General features: G+C 52.6%; 1 protein-coding gene and 2 pseudogenes across 3 annotated transcripts; 2 read left to right on the plus strand and 1 right to left on the minus strand.

Annotated features, from left to right (window-relative positions):
- Positions 1-613: 613 nt before the first annotated feature.
- On the plus strand, positions 614-12,965 carry LOC309958474 (taurochenodeoxycholic 6 alpha-hydroxylase-like). The gene is made up of 12 exons (XM_082834375.1): positions 614-952; positions 3,811-3,952; positions 4,591-4,635; positions 5,116-5,243; positions 6,432-6,556; positions 6,930-7,084; positions 7,551-7,657; positions 7,740-7,930; positions 8,025-8,158; positions 9,051-9,115; positions 9,250-9,326; positions 11,728-12,965. The coding sequence occupies exons 1-12, from the start codon at positions 758-760 to the stop codon at positions 11,894-11,896; spliced, it is 1,533 nt and encodes a 510-aa protein (XP_082690501.1). The 5' UTR covers positions 614-757; the 3' UTR covers positions 11,897-12,965.
- Positions 12,966-15,374: 2,409 nt separating this feature from the next.
- LOC309974749 (cytochrome P450 4B1-like) lies at positions 15,375-19,900 on the minus strand (annotated as a pseudogene). The gene is made up of 5 exons: positions 19,721-19,900; positions 16,989-17,168; positions 16,147-16,211; positions 15,972-16,047; positions 15,375-15,548 (listed from the first exon to the last, which is right to left on the minus strand). The product of its transcript is annotated as a cytochrome P450 4B1-like (transcript).
- Positions 19,901-25,513: 5,613 nt separating this feature from the next.
- On the plus strand, positions 25,514-26,374 carry LOC309957533 (transcription initiation protein SPT3 homolog; annotated as a pseudogene). Its single transcript has 2 exons — positions 25,514-26,055; positions 26,224-26,374. The product of its transcript is annotated as a transcription initiation protein SPT3 homolog (transcript).
- The last annotated feature ends 1,088 nt before the right edge of the window (positions 26,375-27,462 follow it).

Consider the following 27,462-nt stretch of genomic DNA (forward strand, 5'->3'; position numbering starts at 1 on the left):
TTAAGCCTCAAAAGGTGACTAAAGCAAGAGATCTGAATTAAATTTATTTAAATATTAAGTACATAATCCTAAACCTTTTTTAAAACTAAGACTATCATATTTCAGTAGTAGCCATATTTTACTGCATTTCAAATTTGTATTCTCTCATTTCTTAAGAAGGAAGGCAGGGGTATTGACACAGACATATCACTGCAAACTTAAGAAAATATTAAGCATCCATACCCTCAGTGTTCAGTAACTTACTGGTTAGTTTAAAAAAAAAAGCGGGGGAGATGGAATTTTCAGTTGCACGAGACGAATGAAAATGATTCTTGTGGTCATGCAGGGTAGTCCACAGCTAGATGATACTACAGACTTAAACTCTGGTTCTGTACAATATCACAGTGTTAAACAAGATATCACAGGGATATGTTATTCAAAGAAGTTTTAGAAAAACATTCATTTTTCTGTTTTATTTCCATTTGTATAAGTTTTTTAAAAAGTAAGCACGTGATAGTTTGCAGGATCCTGCTACAACCTAAACTCCCATTTCTATTTATAAATATTATCGTCTCTTTATATTACTTACATTTTGTAACAGATATTGGTTTAAATTAAAAAAAAAAAACAAAAGGCAACCCTGGAGGCCCAGGTCTGAGCTCTGTCCTCACCTTCACCCACACCCACGTGGGCGGGGCAAGCCTCCCTGACCAGGCTGGCTGCTCAGGGGAGGTCAGCCACCTTCAGGGACAGTCAGCAATCCAGAAGCCGCTGCACCATGAGTGTCTCTGTGCTGAGCACCCCCAGAGCCCTGGGCGGTGTCTCTGGGCTCCTGCAGGTGGCCTCCCTGCTCGGCCTGGTTCTGCTTCTGCTCAAGGCAGCACAGCTCTACCTGCGCAGACAGTGGCTGCTCAAAGCCCTCCAGCAGTTCCCGTCTCCTCCTTCCCACTGGCTCTATGGGCACATGCAGGAGGTAGGATGGAGTGGGACGGGGAAGTGGGAGGGCAGGGAGGGCCGGGGCTCTCAGGCCATGGTCCTGGTCAGCAAGCCCATGGGACGAAGCCTTGCTGTGGGGCGAGCACGTGGCCTCACAAAAGGACCCAGCTTACCTCTCAGGTCTTGGCTCCTCATCCCAGTCCGGGGAGCTCCCTCCCTCCCAGGACCCCGTGCTGGTGTCCTCGGGTCTGCCAGACACTCCTTCCTTAGGGAGATCTGCAGGCTGTCCTGGCAGCCCTGCACTTTGAGGACAGGGGCTCTTCCTTCCTGAGTCTCCCCCGTCTCCAGGCTGAGCAGCTTCAGCTGTTCTCATAGAACAGGCTTCTAGATGCTTCCCTGCCCCATCCCTCAATCGCATCCTCTCTGCCTGGCCCTGAGCTTGCCTGGGAGCACAGACATCAGTCTGATGGACGCTGCCCTGTGGGCGCACTGTCCGTGGAGACGACAGACAGGAATCTAGGAAGGTGTCAGGTCACAGGAAAAGAGACCCAATTGCTGGGTGGGGGTTTATGTCAGCTGTAGGGACAAACTGGCTCGGTTTAAGACTGAGGAATTTTCCAGTCTCCTGATTTCAGTGCTTAAACCCTGACAAGTTGCTGGCACACATGAGCGAGGTTCCCAGGATGATGCCAGGTAAGGAGAACTGACATTTGAGTTGCACCATCCATAGGGTGAGGTCGCCCGCCTGGTGTCCTCCCTCAGTGGACTATGTGCTCTCGGAACCGAACGTGAAATCCCCCTCACCCCCAGCACCCTGCACAGAGCCTGAGCAGAGGGCTGCCCATCCAGTGTGTGGAGGGACAGGAAGGAGGGAAGGAGTGGCTTGCAGGCTGGGCAGGGGCAGCACCTACCCACCCAGCACTGGCAGCACTAGCCTGGGCGGCGAGGGGCTCAGAGCCAAGTCAGGGGCCATGTGGAGAGGGGCTCATCAAGGGTTTGTGGACTGAACAAATGCTGGGAGAAAATCAGGGGTTGCAGAGCTGAGGCCTCCCTTTCTCTGCAGCGTGATTAGAGTAGAGTGGAGTCAAAGACGGGAACCGGAAACAGCCCGAGCCCCACGTGGGCTGGCCCAGTACCTCTCTCCCCTCTCCTTCCTAATCTCCTGCACCCCAGCTTACTCAGCGTCCTCCCCGCCTGCCTGGGCATTCTGGCCTCTGGGACTCTGCTCCCATGTGCCCTCTACCTGGAATGATCTTGTCCCTCATATGTCTGTCTACAAAGGCCCAACCCCAAGCCACCTCCTCCATGATGTCTTTCTGGGTCTCCCAGGAGTGGAGGAGACAACCCTTTTTCCCTTGCCTGTCCTTCTCATAAGGCAGTGCTAACCGGTTTCAGCTAGTTTTGTCTGCAGTGTCATAGTTGTGAGCTCCTTCAGGGAGAGCCTTCCTCTGGTTCATCTTTGTAACCTGAGAGCATCTTGGTAAATGATGACTCAATGAATGGGTACATGCATGAAAAAGAGCTTTCTAACGTCCAGGTCTGAGTTAGGGCCCCTTCCCCAAAGCTTCCCCAGAGGCCTGGTCTTCCCTCCATCACACATTCATGAGCCCCTAGGGTTGTCATGTCCTCAATCTCACTGTCTCCTCCTGGAGGCTCCAAACAGACAAGCATCTACAGCCGCATCCTCATTCAGTGCCTTAAACCAATGCCTGGCACATAGTAGATGCTCAGTAAATACGTGCTCAGTGAAGGAACCCATCCCACAGTAGGCAAGTTGCCCTAGAGCTGGTGAGTTCTGATGGTAGAAGGATGCAGGCAGAGATTAGATACCCAAGTGGCGGATGGTTGCTTTGAGTTACACAGAAGCCATTGAATTAAAGACGAGGTGACTGCATGGAACATGCCTAGGACCAAATGTTGACGAGAAATCCAGAGCTGATAAAACGAAGCTGAATCTGCAAGGTTAAGGAGAGGCAGTTGCTCTGTGGCTAAGAGGAGGAGCACACCAGGTAGAGGAAAGAACCTGGGCAGAGGCTTAGAAGTGTGAGCAGGTGGGGCCAGTGCAAGGCGCACAGGCAGCAGCATCTTTGGGGGCAGAGCAATGGGTCCTGTGGACTCGCCAGCCCAGCCAGAGGCAAGAATAGAGAGGGTAAAGCCAGAAAGCAAGGGCCTTGTGGTCCACACTGAGGAGTTTCAAGAGACTCCTCTAGGCAGTGGGAAGTGCACACAAGTTTCTGGACACTGGTAAATGAAAATTAGATAAAATAATCCACATATCAAAACCTTAGTTCAATACCATTTCCATATATACATCCAGAATCTGTGCACACACTCAATATGTAAAATAATATGATACAAACACAATTTAGTATATAATTTTTCTCACTTATCCATATACATACGACACTCAAATTAACAAACATTTATATGTATGCTGGGGTACTACTGAAAATATTTAACAACCAGTATAGCAAAATGAAATTAATTTATAAATTTAATTTTTATAATACATTTTATTCTCTAAATAAACAAAATTATATGACAAACTACTTACCAAGTGATACAAATTATCATAAATTGCTCATGCAAATGTTGTACGAATCACTTCCCAAAGTTTTCTACTGCTGGGAGTGAATCTCTGGTGTAAGTTTCTGTAGGTAGTTTGTACTGGTGGCCCAGGGCTCTACCCAACAAGAGGACAGAATGTGGTCTTAGGACAAAGGTGGACAGCCAGCAGGTCTGGGGCAGAGCCCAGGTCAGAAGAAATAGTTCCAAACTCCTAGTTCTGCTGATTGATCCAGAACGATCTCCCTGTACACATCCTGCCCTTCACCCCCACTCCAGCACTGGAACTCAGAGAAGGGTTTTATTGATTTATCTTTCCCTTGGGGACAGTTCCAAGACGAGACCGAGCTGCAACCCCTACTGAAGTGGGTAGAGAAATACCCAAGTGCCTGTGCTCGCTGGCTGTGGGGGACGAAAGCCCTGGTGTTGATCTATGACCCTGACTACATGAAGGTGGTCCTGGGGAGATCAGGTGAGAGGGAAACCCACATCCCAGCAGGAGAAAATCTTCCCTCTCGGGTACATGGCCGTGGATCTGTGAAATTCCAGAAGAAACTGGCACTACAGCCATCAGTACCTGGCTCCCTACCAGCCATCCTTGCAGCCCACAAGCCAGACTCAGGCCAGCATCACTCACTCACAGTGAGTGCTTAAACACCCGGGTGGGGCTGGCTTCTCTTTCCTGTCTTACTTTCTTTCTTGTTTTAACCCAACTGAGATGATCCCAGGTCTGGAAGACAATTCCCTGTCCACACTGATGTAGGTTTGGCACCTCTCACTGTTGCCTGTCCTGGGTCATGAAATGGCCAAACCACCACAAACTGTAGAAAACCACAGGCTCCTTTCTTACTCTGTGGCGCTGAGCAGAGCCTATCTTTCTTGCCGATTCACCGTCTTAGTCCTGTGGGTGTTCTGCTCCTGGGACACTGGGTCTGCCTTCCTGGGCCCACAGTGACCATCAGGACAGAGAGAGTCAGGGATGGGAGGCAAGAGGGAGGTGGCTAGAGACAGACTGCCAGCTGACCAGCATGAGGAATGGAAGGTACCACAGCTGCTCTGGGGGCTGCCTGCCTTGTTCGCTGCCCTCCACTTCCCTTCCTTCCCTTTCAGACCCAAAGTCTCACGATTCCTACAGAATGCTGATCCCCTGGATTGGTAAGTACATTTAAATACAACTGCAGTCCACCCACCAGTTAGGTTTACCAAGAGCTACCTCTTTGCTTAATGGAGAACAACGGGTACCAGGCACCCTGTCACCACCTCATCTCTCAGTCAAGCCTCATTTCTCTCCTTCCAGTGAAACTCTCACCCTTTGTACAGGTGCTGAGAGCCCTCCTGAAGCTCAGCCTCTTCTTCATCACTTCTCAGTCCTCTGCGATATTCTCGGCCTGACTATTAACTAATTCCTTCTATCACCTGCCCCCCTACTCTTCTTCAACCTCTGTCTCACAGCTGTCATAATCACATCCTATGGACCAGCCATTCTGGAAATTCACATTCCTGAACTGTACTAGCCTTTCCTACCTTTGCCCATGGTGTGTCTTTTCCTGACACCCTTGGTTCCTCCCAAGCTGTGCCCAGTCGTCCCTCTGATCCAGGCTCCCCGACCCACACACACACCCATCTGTGGCCCAGGGAATGGTTTGCTTGTGTTGGAGGGGCAGACGTGGTTCCAGCACCGGCGGATGCTGACCCCAGCCTTCCACTATGACATCCTGAAGCCCTACGTGGGTCTCATGGCCGACTCTGTCCGAGTGATGCTGGTAAGTCTATCCCTCGTCACCTGGACCCACTCATATCCAGCACAGCTGACAAATTCCATTCTCAGGGGCTTCCCTGGTGGCGCAGTGGTTGAGAATCCGCCTGCTGATGCAGGGGATATGGGTTCGTGCCCCAGTCCGGGAGGATCCCACATTCCGCGGAGCAGCTGGGCCCGTGAGCTATGGCCGCTGAGCCTGCGCGTCCGGAGCCTGTGCTCTGCAATGGAAGAGGCCACAACAGTGAGAGGCCCGCGTACCGCAAAAAAAAAAAAAAAAAAAGTCCACTCTCAAACACTCGTGTCCCTCAGGCATCCATCAGACACAGCCCCCAGAATTATGCATTCAGAACGTACTCTGAGACAGTGCTCACCAAAACTGGATGGGACAGAGGGGTATCCCAGCACCAGCTTGGATCCAAGGAAAGGGAAAGCAGGGCCATGGTTTATTGAGAGTCCACTCTCCTCTCATCTCCACATCTTCAACACAAAGGAAAGAGCAAGGGTCATTCCCCTGGACAGCAGTGCAAACTGCCCCTGGCTGCCCTGGACAATGGCAGCTTCAGTGGTAGAGTGGGCATCCAGGATGTCACTCAGATAGACTCTGGCATGGAGTCCAGGGCCTCTGCATGGAATTGAGCCACTCATGGGAGGAAATGAGGCCAGGTTTACATGCAGAGAGCTGGGTCTTCACAAGCATCACCTCTCATCCGGACTGGGCACCACCTGGTCTCAGCTAACATGAAATGAATAAAAGGAATTGAAGTACCTCATGTCCCTTCCTAGGAGCCCCAGTAGAGCCCCATAAGCTTTTCCTTGCCTTGAAATATTTGCATACTAGTGTTGGGCATCACCTGTCCGGTTCCAATCTCAGGACACAAAAGACTCCACATTGTTCCCTGAGAAGCTATGCTTTCTGGCCTCCCATAAGGTGGTTATGATCAACACTTGTTCCTAAACTTTGGAACTAATACAGAATATTATGAGAGAACATGATTAATTATATAATAAAAGATTCTGAGAAAATAGACGTCACATTACACGTGTGTGATACAGCCTTAAATTGCTAAAACACATCTGCTTAGAAAGTGAGGAAATCTCATCCGAAGATTTAGAGACAGAGAGAGAGCCCGGCCTTGTCAGCACAGGCCTTCTGGGGGAGCAGAGCAGGGTCAATGTCCCCCTCCCACCACAGGACAAGTGGGAGGAGCTCGTCAGCCTGGACTCACATCTGGAGGTCCTTGGACACGTCTCCTTGATGACCCTGGACACCATCATGAAGTGCGCCTTCAGCCACCAGGGCAGCATCCAGACAGACAGGTCAGTGACAACCTTTCAACGGCAGGGTCCTTGTTCTCACCAGCTGGGGAGGACTTACCTGAGAGGCAGTTAGGGCAGCGTGGACACTTATCAGCACAGAAAGCACCATTCTGCACAGAGCCATGGACCACAGTCAAATTCCACCCAGACCAACCTTGACTCAGTCACAGGTCCCTGATTCCTGCACAGGGAGAAGCCTGGCTGCTCAGGCCACTTGTAAAGGACTGAGGGTTTCCTGGGCTGAGAGGCAGAAATAACAAAGCCTCAGTGCTGCCTGTCCCCGCTGACTGAGGAATCCCCACCCGGAGCCCCACTCCGTCTCCGGGTCAGAGGCTCCCTCCACTCTAGTCTCCTCTGCATCCTCTCCCTTCAGGAAAATCCAGTCCTACATCCAAGCCATCAAGGACCTCAGCAATCTGAGTTTTTCCCGGGTGAGGAATATCTTCTACCAGAACGACATCATCTACAGGCTGAGCCCTGAAGGCCGCTGGAGCCACCGCGCCTGTCAGCTCACCCATCAACACACAGGTTCTTCTGATCCTTCTGGGCAGCTCCCGCCCACCTACCCCCATCATGCACATGTAAAAGGGCCTGGCCTTGACCCCTCAGGCGGAGCCCAGACTCCTGCTTCCTCTTCAGGGGCTGGCACACGCCCACACTGGGTACTTCCTGGTGCAGGGGTTGGGACCCGAGACGTCAGGGTGTCAGGTGAGGTGCAGGGAGACACATGTGTCACCACGTTGCTGACGGTGGAATGAGACCCCCTCCCAGCATCGTCCAGGCAGAGCCGCCATGGGCTGTGCTATTGAGGGGATTCCCGACCCGGATCAGACGATGCTGGACTCTCTGCCCTGACATGTGCGCCCATTCCCACCCTCGTCCTCATCCACCTGGTACCCAGATTGGGCCTGGGGGCAGATAAGGCTACGGTGGGTGCTGCATCTGAGCCCCCAGGAGCCCTCAGCTCTGCCTGGGAACCACTGTTCTGGGACAGATGGAGTGATCCAGCTGAGGAAGGCTCACCTGCAGAAGGAGGGAGAGCTGGAGAAGGTGAGGAGCAAGAGGCACCTGGATTTCCTGGACATCCTCCTCTTCGCCAGAGTGAGTGTGGGCAGGAGAGGCCTGAGGCTTTGCCCAGAAGCACAGAGGAAGGGCAGACCCTGCACTCCCCCTGCCTCCGCAGATGGAGAATGGGAGCAGCTTGTCTGACAGGGAGCTCCGTGCCGAAGTGGACACGTTCATGTTTGAGGGTCACGACACCACAGCCAGTGGCATCTCCTGGACCCTCTATGCTCTGGCCTCCCACCCTGAGCATCAGCAGAGGTGCCGGGAAGAGATCCAGAGCCTCCTGGGGGATGGCGCATCCATCACCTGGTGAGCGCCCAGCAGGTGGGAGGACCTCGCCCCTCCGCGAGTGGAGGACCCCTGGTTGTCTGGCTCTGCCGCTCTCAAATGGGCTACCTTTCAGGGACCACCTGGAACAGATGCCCTACATCACCATGTGCATCAAGGAGGCACTGCGACTCTATCCACCAGTGCCGTTCATTTTCAGAGATCTGAGCAAGCCTATCACCTTCCCTGATGGACGCTCCTTACCTGCAGGTATGAGCTTCACCCACACCCACTAAACTAAGCACTCTGCAAGACCACGTGGGAGATCAGAAATCCACATGTGCTTTCCCAGTTCTGAGATGCTCTGACTCGTTTCCACCTTAAGATAATTAATGTTTACTCTGTAGTTTGGACAAGTTTTGTAAAATGCTTGACATAGAAGTTGAACACAGCAAAAGCTTAGTAAACAAATGCTAGACCCTGAAGGTGGTCTTGTAATAGAGGCTGAAAATTCTAATTCCTTGAGACACCAAGGCTTAAGAGAGAAGCAGGTGGAGATGTGGTTCTTTCCATATGAGGTCTAAGTAAATGAGGGAGCTCAGAGAATCCATTGTCATGGGTCAGTTGGTCCAGTCTCTGAGGAGCCCTCAGGTGGATGGCCGAGAGCAGCTGATGATCAGGTCTGAGAGCCCTGCCGTGGTTGGAGGCCACCAATTGGCTCACCTCCCAGTGGGTCTGAATCCCAGCCCTGCCACCTCCTAGCTGTGGGATTATGGTCACGTCCCTTAATCTCTCAGAAGCTCAGGTGCCTCATCCGCACATGGGGATAGGAGTGCCTTCCTTGAGGGCTGCTGTGAGGATTAGATGAGTTAATGCACTTTCCCCAAGGGCTCATGATGGCGCCTGATAACTGTGAGTTTTCATGTGAGGCGATCCTGATACTAAGCCTCCAATCCTTTTCCTCCTCAGTCCTGGCCATGGTTACCTGCTCCTAATCTGTGCTTATATGCTTTGTCACCTCCAGCCCACCTGTCTTGCAAGAGCACCACTTCATTCAGAGGGATGGAGGGTAGCTCTCATGGTGGCTTCCAGGCCTTCTGTGCACATTGCCCCTGTTGCCATGGGTACCATCAGTCTTCTCTCTCTCCTCCCTGCCCCACAGGAGTCCCGCTCTCCCTCTTCTTTTATGGGCTTCACCACAACCCGAAGGTGTGGCCAAACCCAGAGGTATGATGGAGGAGGGGATGGAATACTCTCTCCAGACCAGCACCTCCCCTGCTCCCCCTCGGGGATTCTTGTCCCCTGGTGGATTGGTGCAAGGAGTTTGACCCCACCTGTCCTGGCCCCGGTGCTCTCTGCAGGTGTTTGACCCATCCCGGTTTGCACCAGGTTCTTCTCAACACAGCCATGCTTTCCTGCCCTTCTCAGGAGGATCCAGGTGAGGCCTTCTGTACCTGGGGCATCTGGGTGTCACTGGGTGCTACCTGATGTGTGTGACTGTCTACATTCATATGTGGTGTATGCAGTTATGTCCCTGTGTGTTGACGTTTTGAGAAGGAGGCGTGTGTCCCCATGTACAAGAAGGCCTTCAGGGCACGCCACGGAGACCTTGACCTCCTGACTTCCGCAACGACCAGCCACATTGCCATGGCCGTGGCCGCTCCAAAGTATTCCAGGGTTTTCCTCACTTTAGGAGTATGACTTTTCAGCTTTAGAACTTTTCATGAAAGGTAAACTTCAGATGTTTGCTTTCCACAATTATCAGTCATCTTTAAAGATAGTTTTCTCTCTTCGCACATTCCTAGTCCAGCCCACTGCCTTTTCTACTTAATTCAACAATCCACCTCTGACTGTATCATCAGTTGTGTTTGCATGGATTTAGATTTCCAGCTGCTTTTCTTCTCATGAGGGTTCAAACCATGTATGTGATCACTTACAGTTGCCGTTTGAAGAAAGTTACATAGCCACATGTGTCTTTTCTATTTCTGTAGTCAAACCTAACAGTTGTGACTGCATATTCATATAAACATGACACCATTTCTGGTTGCCAAAATTCTATATATGTAGTGGGGATTATATACCATAGTCCCAGAATCTACAGAGTCTAATTTTGGCAAAAAAGGATGAAATTGAAGGCAATCAAGTGCTTTTGAGAGAAAACTCACTATTTTGTGTTGGACACATGCATTTGAGAGGTTCCTGCCGTGTAAAATATAAAACACACATGAAATAGCTGTTAACCTGGACGATACACTCGAAAATGACTCCTGTGAAAATCTTCAACGGCTACAGATCCTCCCCGAAATAGTAACTTCCATAACTTTGGAACTACTTAGTAATCCAAGTTTTTTCTGAGCCTGTAATTCTGTGAAATTTTCAGTTGGTGAATCAACCTCCACAGAACAGGCTTGATGCAACACGTTCCCGGAATTTGCTCTAGGATTTGATCTGTGCCAGGGTCCTGTTCTTCCTTGTAGACATTGGCTGCAGGTCATGCGGCTGCCACCAGAGGACAGGGGGTACCTGGCAACTCAATTCCGAGGTCAGAATTAATGTTTAATTTTAATCCACTCCTTTTTTTTTTTTTCAATTCAATTAACTTTGTTCAAATAGAAAGCTATTTATTAACCTGCCTCTGTGTGCCAAACCATATATTACAAGATGGGACAACAGGGACGAAAGGAACTTTCCTTGCTCTGAGAGTTCACAGTCAAGAGACAACTACCGCTATTCAAGACAGACATGCGACGTTTCCATAGTGTAGTGGTCAGTACGTTGGCCTTACAAGACAGACATCATGCATTCATCCACTCTTTCACTCGTTCATTCATTCACTGAGCAGATTGTGGGATGTTCCATGTTTCTGGCACTGTCCTGGTCACTGGACGATGATGTGTCCTTGAGTTAACAGTAAAGCTGCTTGGGGATGTGGGAGAAAGAGGCGCAGGCGGCAGAGGCGGGAGGCCAGGCGGTCACTAGACTGAGTCTTGAGCGTGTGGCCGGCAGAGGCGGGGGGACGGGACCTCAACAGCAGCGGAGCGAGGAAGAGGGGCTGGACAGGTGCGAGGTGAGTGAGGAGCAGCCCAGAGAGCGCTGTGACGCCAGCTGAGGCCCCGCGACGTGTCCTCCCTGTGATGGAGGGCGCAGCAGGCCCCGAGCCGCCGTGGCTGCAGTAGAGGGAGGGGAGGCAAGGAGACTGGAAAGGCCAGTGAGGAGCCCACGGGATGGGAGGAGGGGCCTTGCTGGAGTAGAATGGGAAGGCTCCAGGGGCGGGTTGACTGAGGGGCTACGGGGAGACAGGAGGCCGGAGCATTAACTGGGAGGCAAGTGGTCCAGCAGGTCGAGGGGCGCTAACCCGTGGCCCCTCCAAGAAGCCTCCCGGTTGCCATCCTGACTTCCTTACACAACTCTGTCCTGTCTTGTCTGGGGACTGGGGCCCCTGCTTGTCTGCCATGGGTGGTGAGGGCCCGAGAGTTGCCCACACCCCCCTACAGTGCCCTGGCCTGGACAGAAACCAGAAACTGCCTGTGGACGAGTGAACAAAGTACTAATTCACATTTACTGATTCACGTGACTTGACCCTGTGGCTTAGAGCGCCGACCCTCCCCAACAGGACTTGCTACTGCTGAGAGCAGAAGTAGGAGTTAGGAGCTAGTCCTGGAGAGAGATGGCCTTTGCAAAGGTCAGGGGGAGAGGGTGGACCGAGGCTTGGGCGGCATGTTCAGTGTGAGCTGTAAGGAAGGGATCGGGGCTGGGCCACGTGGAGGCGAGCCCTGAATGCCCTGTGCCCGGCAGGGGTTAGAAGCCTCTGCTCACTTCCTTTTCCCTGCCTGACCCAGGAACTGCATCGGGAAGCAGTTTGCCATGAATGAGATGAAGGTGGCCGTGGCCCTGACCTTGCTTCGCTTTGAGCTGGCACCCGATCCCTCCAGGGTCCCTGTTCCCATTCCAAGAGTTGTGCTGAAGCCCAAGAATGGGATCCACTTGCAGTTCAGGAAGCTCCTGTAATGCTTGTTGGAGACAAGGACGAGCTCTGAGGGCTCCTGCCTGCCATCCTGTCTCGCTGTCACTCTCTCCCGTCCTTGCCTCTGTGCCCACTTCCTGCTTCTATCTGCCCACCTGCCGGCCTACCTCATCTCCTGCCTCCTGCCCGTCAGACGTTCTGCCCTCCTCCTCTCACCTTTCTCCAGGCTCCCTATCTGCTTATCTCTCCATCTGTCTCTGACCCACCTGTGTCTCTGACTGTCCACCTAAACCCTGATCACCTGCCCTCCTCCAGTCTGTCTACTCTCTCCTTGTCTTTTGCCCCTTCTGCCTGCCTGTTTGTCCCTGAATTCACTTCCTTTTGCTGCTAAAATAATTGACCACAGCCTTAGGGACTTCGAACAGCACTGAGTTATTCTCTGACAGCTCTGGAGTCAGAAGCTGGAAGTGGGTTTCCCTGGACACAGCCAAGGTGTTGGCAGGGCCCCCGGTGCAGGGATGTAGCAGAGGATCCCTCTCTTTGCCTTTTCCCACATCTAGAGCTGCAATCCTTGCGTTCCTTGGCTCCTGGGCCCTCCTCCATATTCAAATCCATCAGCTTCTTCAAATGTCCCCCTGCTTCTGTCTTCACATCGCCTTCTCTTTCATAAGGCCCTCTGTGATTACGCAGGCCCACTCAGACAAAACAGGCTTGCTCTGAGTTCCGGGGATTAGGACACGGACTCCCTGGGCAGCCGTTACTGTAGCTGCTAAGTCCTGCGTGACTACCATCGCCTTGGGCCCCCGATCACTCCCGTGTGTTACGGGTCTGCCCATTTGTCACTCACCTGGCTTCCCCTCTTTCCCACTCCCTGGATAAATTCACAATGTCATATGGAGCGCATGTGTCTTCCCTTGCAAGGAGCTGGATGGAATGGAAGAGAGAGAGAAGGGGAAGGAAGGCAGAGGAGACGAGGCGGGGACATGACCCCTGGTCTGTGGGCCCAGAACCCCAGCAGGACAAGCGTGTCCCAGCGCCCCTGCAGCCTCACACTCTGGGGTCCCTCACGCCCCACAACCCGCCTGTCACCTGAGGCTCCCATGGCAGCTGAGTCAGGAGAAAGGGCTCGTCTCCAAAAGCTCAGAGGGAAGGAGCTCACCCTGGGCACCTATCAGGGAAGGAGCCTCCCTGCTGTTGTGTGGTAGCTTCCTCGCTACATCCTTAGAGGGGCCCAGCCAGAGCCCATCCTGCCCTGAGCAAAGAAGCCTTACAGACTTGGCTCAGCGCAAGGGCCTCAGGAAGCCAATCCTTCACCCCAAATGAGATTTGAGAAGCGCTGGCCATGTCACCAGCCCCCGGCAACCCTTCCTCACACGCAGGGCCTGCAGGCTCCTCAGAGGCCCGAGCGGGCGGCTGTGCAGGAGGGTCTGGGAGGACCAGCTGGGCACGAGGCTTGGCTGCTTGGAGAGGATGTCAGACCCGAAGCAGAGGACCAGCCGGTGCACCTCCCCCACAGGACAGCCCCTTGCAGTCCCCGGCGTGTCTGCCCAGCCCCTGAGCAAGGACAGGCTTCTTCAACCCTGGCGCTCCTGGAGACCTCGGGGGGACTGGTCCTCCTGACCCTGACCAGCGCCAGGCCCCTCGCACTCCTCCACCAGCCTCTCTGCACCAGCCCTCCTGGTGCAGAGAGGCTGGTGGAGGAGTGCGAGGGGCCTCTTGCTGGTCAGGGTCTTGCTGCTTCTGCACACAGGTCCTCCTCCCGTCCCACCCCTGCCCTTCCTAACCCAGGGCCCCGGATGCCAGAGGAGATCCCCCTGCAGCCCTGTGCTGTGCTGTGATGCCGCCATGTGCCTCCTGAAGGGGACATCTCCCCCCACCCGCTGCCTGCGGCTGGAACCTTCGGCCCAGTCCCCTCCCCATTCCTAGGTCACAGGGCTAGTTCATTCTGCTCCAACATGGGGCCAGGAGGACTCCCTGTGCCTGACCGGGGGTGGGGCAGGAGAGTTAGCTGGGAACGTCCTGGACAGGAAGCTTGGCAGGTCCCCTGGCGTTAGGTGGTGCAGAAGGGCTCGGGCTGGTCACTCTCAGAGCATGGGACGATGGGGACTTTGTCTTCTGGGTGCCAGCCATGGATGTGAGCTCTAATCTCAGGATTTTACAGGAGCTGAAGAGAGTGACTAAGAAGAGACCCTGCTCACCCCACACAGTAGGAAAAACCTCAGCTGTGTCCACACTCCTATGCACACCCCCCAGGACACATACATAGACAGTCACCCCTGTGCAGCCTCACCTATATGTGCCCCTCGTACACTGCACGCTCTGCTCACACACACGCACACAGCCTCTGGATCCCAGGAGGCAGCAGGGTTTGTTTTGCGAGCGGGTAGGATTACGTGGAATTCATCTCTGGTGCCCGCTGCTCCCAGCTCCCCTCTCACATGGAGCCTCCTCCTTCCCTCTGGCTCCAGAGCTCCCACAGACACGTGTCCTCAGAGAGAAAGGCAATTCTACCCATGGGGTCTTAGTCAGAAGAGGCCAGAGTCAGAAGGCCTCCGCTCAAGCTCCTCCCCGATGAGCATCTTGGCAGGTTCCTTCCCTTAGTATTTAAGTGGGATCAGAGCCTCCTCAGTCCTGCCTCACTGGCCTGCTGAGGATCTAGAGATCAGGGAAGGAGACACATCTTAGACTCGAGAGCCACCCGTGGGCCAGACATGGTTGGGACACTGGGCTCTGCTCCCTGATGATACCTGTTGAAACCATTTCTTCACTTGTGCAACTAAGCCCATGCACCACAACTACTGAGCCTGTGCTCTAGAGCCCACGAGCCACAGCTCCTGAGCCTGCGTGCCACAACTACTGAAGCCCGAGTGTCTAGAGCCCATGCTCTGCAACAAGAAAAGCCACTGCAATGAGAAACCCACGCACAGTGATGAAGAGTAGCCCCCACAACTAGAGAAAGCCCGCGCGCAGCAACAGACTCAACACAGCCATAAATAAATAAATAATTTTTTAAAAAAATTCATTGTCTTGTGTATTTCTGCTTTAAGCAATTTTTCCTTATGTCTGTTATATTCCAAAAACATACACACAAAGTTAAAAAAGAAACAGATCTCAGTGAAGGGGCAGGCCCGAAAGCCATCCATCTATCAGGTGGAGTGGGTGAGCGCCTGCTCATAACCGCCAATCCCAAGGCACAGCTTCTGCAGCAAACGCTGAGTAAATTTTAGAAAGATGGACAATTACGGGAGATGAATGGAGAGTCTAGAAGCAAATAGGTGTTCACCATATGTTTGTTGAATGAATGAGCGAGCTCTGGAACACATGCATAGTAAGCATTTATAGACACACATGTTTACGTGGCACTGCCCTCGAGGTGACAGTCTACGCAGGTGCCTATTCCCCACTAATCCACAAGCCTGCGGAAGACAAGGGAACACAGCTACTCTACAACCCAGCTGGGAGATGGCAGCACCCAGGGAGAGGCCACAACCTGGGCTGGCTGGGGCCCTACTCTCAGCAGATCTACTTCCCAGAGCCGGGGCCCAGCGGCTTCAGGTGGAGGCGGATGCCATTCTTGGAGAGCAGGGCATCTGGATGGGTGGCCTTGAGGGGTCCAGGGAAAACTCAAAACAGAGCAAGCAGAGGGCTGTGACCACATTCATCTTGTTCATGGCAAACTGCTGTGCGAGGCAGTTCCTGCGATGAGCAGCACAAAATGACATCAGGCTACAGGGTGTCCAGAGTGATGAAAACCAGTGCTCTAAGTGACCAACAGAAATCAGTAGCTCTTTTTGGATGAATAACTGGCTGATTGATTGATTGACCTGGGCTTAAGAAACAGATCCTGGGAGTATGGTGAGGGTCCCAGACCAGGTAGGTTCACACTGTGGGCTGTGGCTTAGGGGGTCTCTCTTGGAACGACTCACCCACCCACCTGCCAAGGACAAGACTATGCTAATGGTAGGAGGAAGGTCCCTGGAACTTCCCCTGCATCAGGGTCACCGCACACCCAGCATGGTCCCCCTCATCCCAGAGTTCCCCCAAAGGATGCCTCCCCAACCACATCCTCCATCCTCACCTCCCTGGTCCAGAGGACCAGGGATGTTAGGCTCTCCTTACCTGGGCCCAGCAGAGAGCAGAATGAAGGCAAAAATCCAACCACATTCTCCGGGGAAAAGGGCAGGGGGTTGAAGACCTGAGGGGACAGGCCTTGCTTAAATACCTGCCAGGTCCTAGGGCAGGCTGACCCCGTAGCCACCCACCCATCTGACCTCGGGGCCCGGGGATGGCGTACCTCGGGGTCGAGCCACACTGCACTGTTCCTACGGTGGGCATAGATGTGCAGAGAAATCAGGCTACCTGTGGGCAGAGCAGAGGCCTGCTGACCAGGTGGTCATGAGGCAGCCAGGCCCACCTCCTCACAGGGCCAGAATCCCCTAACGTCCCCCTAACTGGGTACCAGCCCCTCCCTGAGCACTGCCAGTGACAGAGAGTCCATGACCACCCTCAACACATCAAAGTACCTCTGATCATCATCACACCTACTTCCTGTAGCCCCCTCACTGAGCACAACACTGGACACAGACATTTGTAGAAAGGAAAAGGGAAGAAGGACTGATGCACCCACCCCACCACGAGGTAGGACAGGCAAGGACTATCACACACTTCCTGCTTCCCATTAACTGACTCTCAAGGGAAGTACTTGCTCATGGTATTATGCTATCAGCGGTAACACCTACCATTCATTGGTGCTTACTAGGTGTCAGACCCAGCATTAAACCTCCTCACACCGCTACCACACACGGTTATACGGGTTGTGCATGGCACAGCATCGTACCCGAAGTGAATGATGCCTCCTGAAGTTGTTCAGGGCCCAACCTGCATGGTGGTACATGACAGCCCTGACGAATATTGTCTCTTTCCTCCTGAGAACAACCCAATAAGGCAGGGACCCTTCTCAACCCCAGTTACAGAAGAGCGAGCAGAGGCTTAGAGGTAGAGGGATTTGCCCCTACCTTATGGAGCTAGGACCTGGACGCAGGCCAAACACAAAGCCTGGGCTCTTCCCCACTGGTGCGAGGGTACAGAGAGCACCCGCAAGGACTCCGGTTCCACCGAGAATCCACCCCATCCCACCTGCAGGTAGAGAGCGGCCATCCACAAAGTGACGGGCTTGCTGAGCTGGCGGTACACCTGGGGCACAGGGGGGTAGAGGCGGAAGCTCTCCTTGAGGCACATGGTCAGGTAGGTCATCTTCCTCAGATCACCACTGCCAGCAACAGAGCCAGGCCTTTCCGGGCTGCGAGCAGCACGGTCCTGCGGGAAGGCGGTACCTGTACTTTATCTCTTTTGATCCTTTCTAACCCAGCAAGGTAAAAATGCTTTTCTCCACACTATTGACAAGGAAAGGGAAACACAGAGAGGAAGCACAGTGAAGGCCCATGATCAATGTCTGCTGAGTGAAAATAAGCCACACCCCCAGACCAGTGCTCTTCACTACCTAGCACAAGGTCAAGGGAACTGTCCCAGCAATGAGCAAGGCCAGGGAGGAGGGCTTTACAGTCTCAGGGGATCACCTTTCCTGGGCTTGAAGTTGGCATTCTCCCTTACCCCTTCCCAATACAGGCCAGAGTCATGGGCTCCTTCCAGGGGCCCCATCTTCTGGCCGACAGTATGGCTAAGCCCCTACTATGTGCAAGGTCCTCCCTGGGCCCCAGAGTGGAATGATGCGGGCCCTGGAAGACTAGGACATGGCCCTGCCTCAAGGTGACACATTCTAAGAATTGAGGAGACTGACAGGTAGAGGACAGACTGTAACTGGAGGCCAAGAAGGGAGAAGTTAATCCTGATAGACAGTTCTTCCTGGCCCCTGGGGCCCTTCCTTTCCTATTTCCATCACCACTAGGTCTGAGAATCAAACTTGCAGTTACGCCGTACGGACTGATCACATCCTGAACGAAACGGCACACCATACAGCTGAGAACAGAGGTACAATCCCCGGAGGAACGCAGGGGTGTTGGGCCCGCCATGGTTCCCCAGGAGACCTTTGTAGTGTCTGAGAGAAACCACCCCCCCAGGACTTGCCCACCGTTCCTGGTGCCAAGGCCCTCTAACTCGTGTCAGAGCCAAGAAGCCAGAACTAAGCTGGGTTCCAGGTCCTCCACGCACTCTCAGGGTGGGGACAGGAGCATCTGGGGGAAGAGGGCAGCTGGCTCTGATATGAGGGTGGGGGAGCAAGGTCTCTGCCCCAGGGAAGCCCACAGGCTGATGGCAAATCCCACTTTGATGGAGGCAAGGAGAAGTGGAGGGGACATGAGAGGAAAGGGATTGAAGGTCTCCTAAATGTCTCTCATACCCACATTAGGGTCAGACCTCAACCTTCCCAGGAAGGGAACTTCCCTGTACTTAGCACAGTCCCCCCAAACACCTGCTGGCCCCTCCACTTGTCTTCTCCATCACTGTCTCCTCTATCGGTACCCCACCCTACTCTCTAACGTTCACTGTCTGTTCATTCAGTGATGCCTACTCTGGGCAGGCTCTGTGCTGGACCTTGAGGAGACAGGGAAGAATCAGACTGGATCTCCATCCTCCAGGGGTCATGGTCAAGTGGGGAAGATGAACAAGTAAACAGAAGATGACAACCCTGTGGGACAAGTGCTGAGATACCAAGCCTGGGGCTGATGCAAAATGCTGGTGAGGCACCCCAACAGCCTGTGGGCAAGGAAGGCTCTGGTGTCTGTTTTCCCCCCTAGACAGTAAGCTCCTTGAGAGCAGAGCCTGGGTCTGATTCATCTCCCAGACCCATCCTGTCCTTTTCTGGGTGGCTCCAGGATGCAGGTCGATTACCAGGCCATCCTGAGAGGGTAGTTATTTGTACGGGCAAGAATAAGCCTGGGCAGTCCTCACCCAGTGGTTAAGCTCACCACTAGTGTCAATCATGGAGGAAAGGCAAAATTCTCTAGACTGCTTGTGGGAAAAGTGTTCTCAGGAACTAGTAGAAGTCATTATTCCTCTCTCTGAGCCTTAATCTCTGGCAGCTATACCTGAGTTCCCAACGCTGGCTGCAGATCAAAATACTTGAGGGTGTTTTTTAACTCAGACTCCTACTTCCAATATGTTAATTAGGGACTTCAGAGCTTGGGGGCCAAGGAATCTGCTTCTTACAGTGGATTCCAATGCAGCTGTCCCTTGTCCTGTGTTCAGAAAACTCTGGTCTACATCCCCACGAAGGCAGGAAACTAAGAGCTGTTCCTGACAACGTGTGCTAAAGTGGTCCCCGCTGCCCTGAGATAAGTGGGAAGGACGAGTCAGAATCTGATCCCAGGAAGATGTCTGGCTCCCAACCCAGTCCATAGGCATGGCAGGGAGGACCCCACCTCTGGGGTCACCGACTGTTTAAATGGTCCGGAGGTCTCTCAGGTGAGACCACGCGTCCCTGCCTTCACTGCCATTATCTGCCCTAAAAAAAGGAATCTTTATACTGCACAGAACAAAGAGAACACTGGTTAAGCTCTAAACAAGATTGCCTAGCTGTACCAGACTATCCAGGGGTATTTTTCCCATGTTATCCCCGAGTCCTTAGCAGAGCTCTGTCTGAACCTTGGGCCTCAGAATGATGGGACAGAATGATGGCCTGCTTGGGTCCCAGCTTTTGAGTGCCCCCATCCCCCACCCCCACCTGATGCCAGCTTGGAATACAAGAGTGAGGGGGAGACCCAGTGGGAAAGGTGAATGGGAACCACGGCTCCAAGGACCCCATTCTTCTGCCCAAGCATAGAGCCTCCCTCCGTGGTCCCCAGGGGTTTAGGCCAGATTCTCTGAAGGTAAGGAGGCCGTTTTCTTCCACCATCCTCCTCCTGGTCACTTACGTCGAGGGCATGCCCGAAGAGTCAGTGGGTGGGGGGCCCTGGGAAGCTGTCCAGAGCCCTGGCCAGCATCTCCCTCCCCAGCAGCAGACGAATGAGCTTGACGAAGCCTAAGACCAAGATCAGTCCAAAAGCCCACAGGCTCAGCTGGGAGAGGCTCGGGGAGAGCAAAACAGGCACCATGGCTTGAGTCGCAGCCACCCAGGTTCCCACCTGCCTCCTGATGCCCTCAAATTCTCTTATACTATGAACCCAGGCACCCTGCCAGCTCCCACCCCAACCACGCCCTGCTGTTGGCAGCAGCCCAGGCTAGTCTGAGCTCCACAGGGCAGAGACGACAGCCCTCAAATTCACAGACAACAGAGGAGACAGCCTGGCTGATTTCTACCAAAACTCAACTGAAGAAAAACTAGATGGTGGGCTTCAAAGAAATGAGGCAATGGGTTTCCCTATCTGGTTCCTTAGAGGAGCACCCAGAAGGCGATTCTCGGTGTAATCATCAGCATAATAATGACCACCTTTTCATATAAGCTACCTTGGCTGTTTCAGGCACTCTCTACACACTATCTCATTTAACCCCAACAAGGAGGTCGTAGGTACTCACTCTTTAAACTCATTTTCCAGATCATGAAACTGAGGCTCAACTTGCCTGTGCTTTCTTGCAAGAGAGCCTCCGCTGTCCCCTTCAACACGGACCACTGGGAGAGCTCGCATTTATGCCAGACTCATGATGCTTAAGTCTTTTTTTGTGAGGCACCTTCAGGGGCAAGATTCTAGCCCCAGAAGGGAGAGCTTGGGTCAGAAAAACGCCAACTCCACTCCCAAGATCATAGTACAGACTTGAACTTGGGAACATTATTTTCAGGGTGATGAGGAGAGATCATCAAGCTCAATGACCCCTGGACTGATGGAGTGAGGCACTTGGTCCCAGAGAGGGGCAGGGAATTGTCCAAAGGCTCATAGCAAGGCAGCAGCAGCTCTTACTTCCCCAAGCCAGGGCTCATGAAGGAATTACAAGTGAGGTTAGCTTGGGCAGAGCTCCATAAGAGGGAACAAGAAACAATCTGATTATGGTGAAGGGCACAGCTTGGAGGAGAAGAAAACATTAGGGCTATTGTGAAGCCGAAACCACAAGGAGGAGCATGTTGGGAAACCGGCATGTCAAGTGTTAACATGGAGCCTTGGACAGAGGAGAAAGTGGAATGAACTTTGTGTTCTGCGCTCCAAGCCACAGAGTGGGTGAGGAGAAAGGGTGGTTGGAGGTGTGTTCCAGGAAGATCTCCCCCTCCGTGTGTGTGCAGTGGCTCTGAGCCGGCCTGGCGTGGAAGGGGCCTGGAGCCCGGGTGGGCAATCAGGAGGAGGAAGTCAGAGGGAGGACCAGCAGGGTGGATGTTGATGACGGCCTTAGAGGTGCTGCATACCTCCTCCTGCTAGAAGCACGACCCAGCACTCATGGTCTATTTGTCACACACCCTGCTGTCCACTCCCTGGCTGAAATCTGGCAGCCGTCCACACTTCTAGAGCCCAAGAGAGGTCACCATGTTGCCAGAATCAGAGACTGGACAGCAGTCAGTTCCCAAGCCCTACTCCTACCCGCTACCCCTCGGGTTACCTTGGCAGTGTGATTCTTGGAAGACAAAATGTGCCCCCGTGGAGCTCCCACTGGCTCTGTCCTCAAGAGCCCAGTAGAAAATGTCAACTGTAAAGAAAAGCTTGGAGATGACCCTCTATCCAATAGTATGTGTGTTAAGGGGATGGAGACATTGAGCCTCTGCCTTTATCCAAATGTTTTCCAATAGCTCTTCTCCTCCAGAAAGCCTTCCTCCACTTCAGAAACACAAATGAGAGCCAGTCTTCTAACTGAGTCTGCAGCTCTTCTTGGATTTGTTCCCTTTTTCCCTTGCAGCAGTTGTCTTGTTTTATCAAGAATGCTTGCCTTAGCCTCAGATCTACCCATTCTGCTGCAAGCCAGAGACTGAGCTAGTCTTTTCCCTGGTTTGCATGGCTGAGCAGAGGCAGACAGGACACAAGCGCTCAGTGAACCCACGCTCAGGTGGATGAGTGAAAGGACGGATACCCTGAAGGGTTCTGCAGGCGCCGAGTTTCGCTGGAGTTAGGAGAATGTGGGCAACGTGCACCCACCTCACCGCCCCACTCTTACCCATAGCTCTGTAAATCTTCAAGGGAGGCTCTGTATCAGGGTTCTCTCCTCTTCCCCAGCACCCAGCATACAGTAGGCACGTAATAAATAATTGTTTGTTGAATGGACTTTGAAGGGATTGGCTATTATTGTAGGGGATGTGGGGAAGAGAAAGGGGGAAAAGGTTGATTGACCAAAGGCAAAATACATTGGAAATGCCATACAGGTGCCCCTCTAGACAGTGAATTTGGCCCCTCTTGTGGCTGGGTCCCAGTGGCCGCTGCCTAGTGGGGAGCCCAGAGCTCACCCCATCCTCAGCCTGACACTTACCTCAGTTTTCCGAGGATGTCAGGCAAATAGAGTGAGTGGTAAGTGTGAATTCGTGATAGGGGAGAGGAGGGATCAGATTACGTTCATGGGAAGAAAAGTTGTCTCTAGAACCATAGTTCTCCATCTTGGCTGCACACTGGAATCACCGAGAAAGTTTCAGAAACATCTGATGTCCTCAACGCATCCTTTCCTCTGAGCTTGCCCACCTCTGTCTCCTGTTCACATGGCCTTCGTCATGGGGTGGTGGTAGGGTTCCTGAGAGCATGGCAATGCTCTGTGCACGTTGCCGGTTTTCACGGCTACTCACTTTGGGCTACAGTCAGTGCCCAAAGTGAGTTGGGGGACTCAGGGGAGATGGCTCCTCACCCTGGCATCCGGGGCTTCCTGATCTTTGTCAGCCCCGCTCCTTCCACCTGCGCTGTATTTGCTCACGGGCCATCCCATCCTGCTTTGGCTGAGTACCTTGGTCCTGAAAGTGTGAGAACTAGGGGAAGGAAGTATGGAGTGTGTAAATGGTGAGGCAGGGGAATGTGAAGGGGCTAGGCTGGACTGAAGCTGGTTATTCTGCAGGCTCTGACCAGAGAGAGGAGGGGTCTTCTTCCAAGGTGTTCTGATCCACCCTAAGGATGGCTTTGCCACAGGGACAGCTAAGGATGCAGCATAATGGAGGAGGACTTGTCTTAGAATCCCTGATCTTCCAAGGACGCCAGACCCCAGCCCTTCCACCTGGGATGGTGTGGTACTTTAGGTTCTGGGTAAAACAGCGAGCTGTGTAACACTCTGAAAGAAATGAGTAAGAGACGCATCCCTGGGAAATATGGGAATAGTCTTGGCAAATGGGAGGAGAAAAAGAGGTGAGGGAGCAGAACAGATAAAACCCAGCAGACCTAAGTTACATACAAAAAGTGAACAAAGATCTGTCAGTGCCTGAGAAGATAAACATCAAAGAGGAGATCTGTGTACAAGAGAAGAGGAGCCAGCAGTGGTGCCAATTTTCTCCTATCAGTCATCAAACCGATTCATTCATTCACCAACATGTATGTATTGAGCACCTACTATGTGCCAGATGTTTCACTGGGTACTTGAAATAAAATGATAAACAAGACAGACAAGGAGCTCACATTCTAACATTGTTCTGCCCCCCCACCAAAAAAAAGACTTCTCTCAGTATTCCCAGGAGCCTGGATCCAGAGCTCAGGCACCCCTGCCTACCAGGTGACCCTGTTCCTGGGAAGATCACCTCTGTGTAAGCCCAGTAGACTGAAGACCCTTGGGTGAGAGTCAGGAAATGTGGGTTCTGGTTTCAATTCTGTGGTTCACTCAGATGAAACCCTGCTGCCCTTGGTGCCTCCGTTTGTCCTCTGTCAGTGAATCAGATGGTGTCACGGGGCTTTGGTGAGGATCCTGAGATCATGGCAATGCTCTGTGCTCTCCAGGGGGCAAATGATGGTACCTCTGCTCCAGCAGCATTTATGCCCCATCTCACTGCCTCTCTGCTCGCCTTTGTGCTCTGACCGTTTCTACAGCAGCCAGTTGCACACAGGTGTAGCCTGTTGGCACCTCACCTCTCTCATATCTCTCAGTTTTCTGCCCTAGGACGTCCCTGCAGCTGCCATGTGGGGCACCCGGAGGGGTCTGCACAGCCATGCCAGCACAGGTGCACACACCTGGTTGGACCAGACAGTTGACACCTCTGAGGCAACATTTGACTGTCGGCGAAGGGGAATTTCCCCCCCTACCCATCTTGAGTTCTTGTGGCCAGACTAATAATAAAATTGATGCAAGACAGATTAACAAGAGAAAAAGAAACAAATATGATTCGTGCGTGCATACAGAGGTCTGATAGAAATAGGGCCTGGGAAGTGGCCAAAGCAAGACAAAGATTTTATGCTTTTTAGACAAAGAGACAGTGAATTTGAGAGGAATTGACAGGACAAAGAAACTTAGGTTTGGGTGCTCTATTAAAGCTCTATTAAAGCTCTATTAGGTTTGCTCCTTAAAGCAAAGGCTTTAAGCCAGGTTTGGGCTTGGGTAGCAAATCAGTAAAGAGGTGAACTCTCAGCCCTGAATTCCCTATCTCTGGGGAAAAGGGCATCCTTCTGCCTCCTCGTACAGGGAGGGCAAGTTTCACATGGGAGATTTATTTCCCGCTCTCAGGGAGACAGAGAGGAGAGACAAAGTGTCCTCCTTACATACGGACTGTTTCTTAAATAACTTCAATTCAAAATAATCAGTATGCCACTGAGGCATGTTCTGGGGTGGGCTGCCCTGGACCCCAACATGATCAATGAAGAAAAGGAGCTAGTGGATAAACAAATACCCTCCCCTCCCATGCCCCAGGCAAGCAATACTGTGGTGTAAACAGTCCCTCAGCGGTCCGGTGCGGCAGGGCTGAGCCCTTTGCCCCCAGGGGTAACCAGCTCCGATTGGCTTTGCCTCCTCCCCTGGTCACTCTTCCCAGCCACCCACCACTCCTATTTTCTGGGGTGAGTCATCTGCTCTGCATTCTGGGGAGACCCAAGCTAAGACCTAGGGCTCTGTGCCTCCTGGTTATGTAATTGAGTGCGTGGGCAGGGCTGAGATGACACGGGTCAGAAGGCAGGGGGTGGGGCCTACATGTTAATTCTACATCTCTGGTGGCGCAGTGGTTAAGAATCCGCCTGCCGGAGAGTGGTGGGGGCGTTCGTAGCCCTCCTTCCTCCACCTCCGCCAACCCCCGCCCCACAGAGAGAGTCGAGCTCACGCCATCTTGTCCCCCCCGGACGCGCCCAGCCACCACCCTTTCCCTTTAGACACGCTCAGCGCCTCCCCCCACCCCGCGCCGCTTTCCAAGCGTGTCCCCGGCCGCCGCCACCGCCGCCAAAACCGAACCATCTCTAACCCCACATTCTCCACGCGCGACGCGCAGCCGGGTCTACAAGCGTTCCTAGAACAGAGATGAGCTATCTGGAATAAGGCCAGCAAGTGACCTGTCCATTTAAGCCACAGACGAATAATACTGCAGCCAGCCCAATATCTACTGCCACTTCAAGTAGTGGAAGAACAGGGAAGTCTATCAGCTTTGCAGCAGAATTGCAGAGTATGATGCAAGACAGAGGCTGTCCATTGCCACTGCATTTGGATGAATCTAGCTGTGGTTGGAGAAAGTGCATCTTGCCAAAATATATGGGTTTTCTTTAGGTGATTCTAGGAGGCCTCTCCGTGAAACAGCAGTTTTGGTAGAAGATGTAGTACACACTCAGTTAATCAACCTGTTACAGCACTCTGCTGAAGTTTCTCAACTTCGGGGAGCAAGGGTAATCTCTGCTGAAGATCTTCTGTTTTTGATGCACAAAGATAAGAAAAAACTTAGAAGACTGCTAAAGGACATGTTTTTCCGAGACTACAAATCAAAGCTTGTCAAAGGCATCAACAAGAATGATCTTCTGGAAGACAAATTGAGTGGCAGTAATAATGTGAGCAAAAGATAAAAAGCTCAAGACTTTCTCAACTCTATTGACCAAACAGGAGAATTCTTGGCAATGTTTGAAGATGATGAAATTGATGAAGTTAAACAAGAAAGAATGGAGAGAGCAGAAAGACAAACTCGAATTATGGATTCAGCTCAATATGCAGAATTCTGTGAAAGTAGACAATTAAGTTTCTCCAGAAAAGCCTCCAAATTTCGAGACTGGTTGGACTGCAGCAGTATGGAGATAAAGCCCAATGTTGTCGCTATGGAAATTTTAGCATATTTAGCGTATGAAACTGTGGCACAGTTAGTGGACCTGGCTCTTCTCATGAGGCAGGACGTGGTAACCAAGGCAGGAGACCCATTCAGCCATGCCATTTCTGCCACCTTCATTCAGTATCACAGCTCTGCTGAGGGATCTTGCCTGAGGTCCTACCCAGACTCTCCTGAGAACACACCTCCTCCTACACCAAGCGCTCCATCATCTGGATCACAGCTCTCAGGGAGAACCACATCAGGATCCCTAGGGAATGGGAGTGCTAGACAAGACTCAGCTAAAACCAAACGAAGGAAAAGAAAAAAGAGCACCGCGGCCTGTGGTGTTGAGGCTCACATCAATGCCATCCAGCCCTGACACATCAGAGAGGCCGTTCAACGCTACGGCCACAAGACTGGCCCCCTTTCCACGTTCACAAGTGCCTACCGCAGGAATGGGATGGCTTTTCTGGCCTGCTGATGTGACTGTGACCGCGACAACAGGAAAGGCAATGTTATATTAAGGTGATTTCTGTTCCCCTCCTTGGGCAAAATAAAATACAAGTTTACCTTCTCTGCAAAAAAAAAAAAAAAGAATCTGCCTGCCAATGCAGGGGACATGGGTTCAAGCCCTGGTCAGGGAAGATCCCACATGCCGCGGAGCAACTAAGCCCGTGCACCACAAGTACTGAGCCTGCGCTCTAGGGCCTGCGAGCCACAACTACTGAAGCCCGTGTGCCATAGCTACTGAGGCCCACGTGCCTAGAGCCCATGCTCCACAGCAAGAGAAGCCACTGCAAGGAGAAGCCCATGCACAGCAAGGAAGAGTAGCCTCTGCTCGCTGCAACTAGAGAAAGCCCACGCACAGCAACGAAGACCCAACACAGCCAATAAATAAATAATAAATGTATGTGCTACTCCCATTTTATTGCCCTGATTAGTTCAGTGGACCCTGAGTCAATGGTCAGCTCTACCAGCCTGGTCCTGGGGAGTCAGAAAAATTGGGAATCCTGTGTAAATACCTAGTTTCCCAGGTACCAAGAAAAGAGATATGAGTATTTCTCAATTGCTTTAGAACACATAGTGGGGAGGGGTGTGTTTGGCACATCAGAGAAAACTCCTTCTGACATTCCAAAAAGACCAATTTACTTGTCTCTCACCCTCTCTCCTTCCTCTCTTCTTTCCTACTTTTCCCTTCCCTCTCCTACTAGGGATAATGACTCAGCGCTTTCCCTCAGCTAGACCCAATGGCAGTGTGACCTCAGGTAAACAGGGCTTCTGTTCCCCTCTGGAGGAACCCAGGTAGGAGGGCATGTTTCCGCATGAGGGTGGACTCTTATAGCCCTCCCCCCAGACCCTGTCCAGCTCCACCCCTCTTGGCATTTTCCAGATGTAAGTTCCCAATACTTTCTGCCCTCAGGGGTCTGGCTGAGAAGGGCAAGCCCTCACCTGGTGTTCAAGCCACACACCGACCAAGCCTTGCCTGGCCCCCACTACCTCCTCATCAGACATACTAGCTGCCTGGGGCAGCCAAAAACTCCAATTAAGAGCATCATCTTGGGGCTTCCC

This window comes from Leucopleurus acutus (assembly GCF_964270905.1).
Source record: "Leucopleurus acutus genome assembly, chromosome: 2".
In the NCBI taxonomy this organism is placed as follows: Eukaryota; Metazoa; Chordata; class Mammalia; order Artiodactyla; family Delphinidae; genus Leucopleurus; species Leucopleurus acutus.

Excerpts from the sequence above, each read along its gene's own strand:
- LOC309958474 (XM_082834375.1), top strand. The coding sequence starts at position 758 with ATGAGTGTCTCTGTGCTGAGCACCCCCAGAGCCCTGGGCGGTGTCTCT. Across the intron at positions 953-3,810 it reads TCTATGGGCACATGCAGGAG|TTCCAAGACGAGACCGAGCT; the intron begins GTAGGATGGAGT and ends CCTTGGGGACAG. Across the intron at positions 4,636-5,115 it reads AATGCTGATCCCCTGGATTG|GGAATGGTTTGCTTGTGTTG; the intron begins GTAAGTACATTT and ends TCTGTGGCCCAG.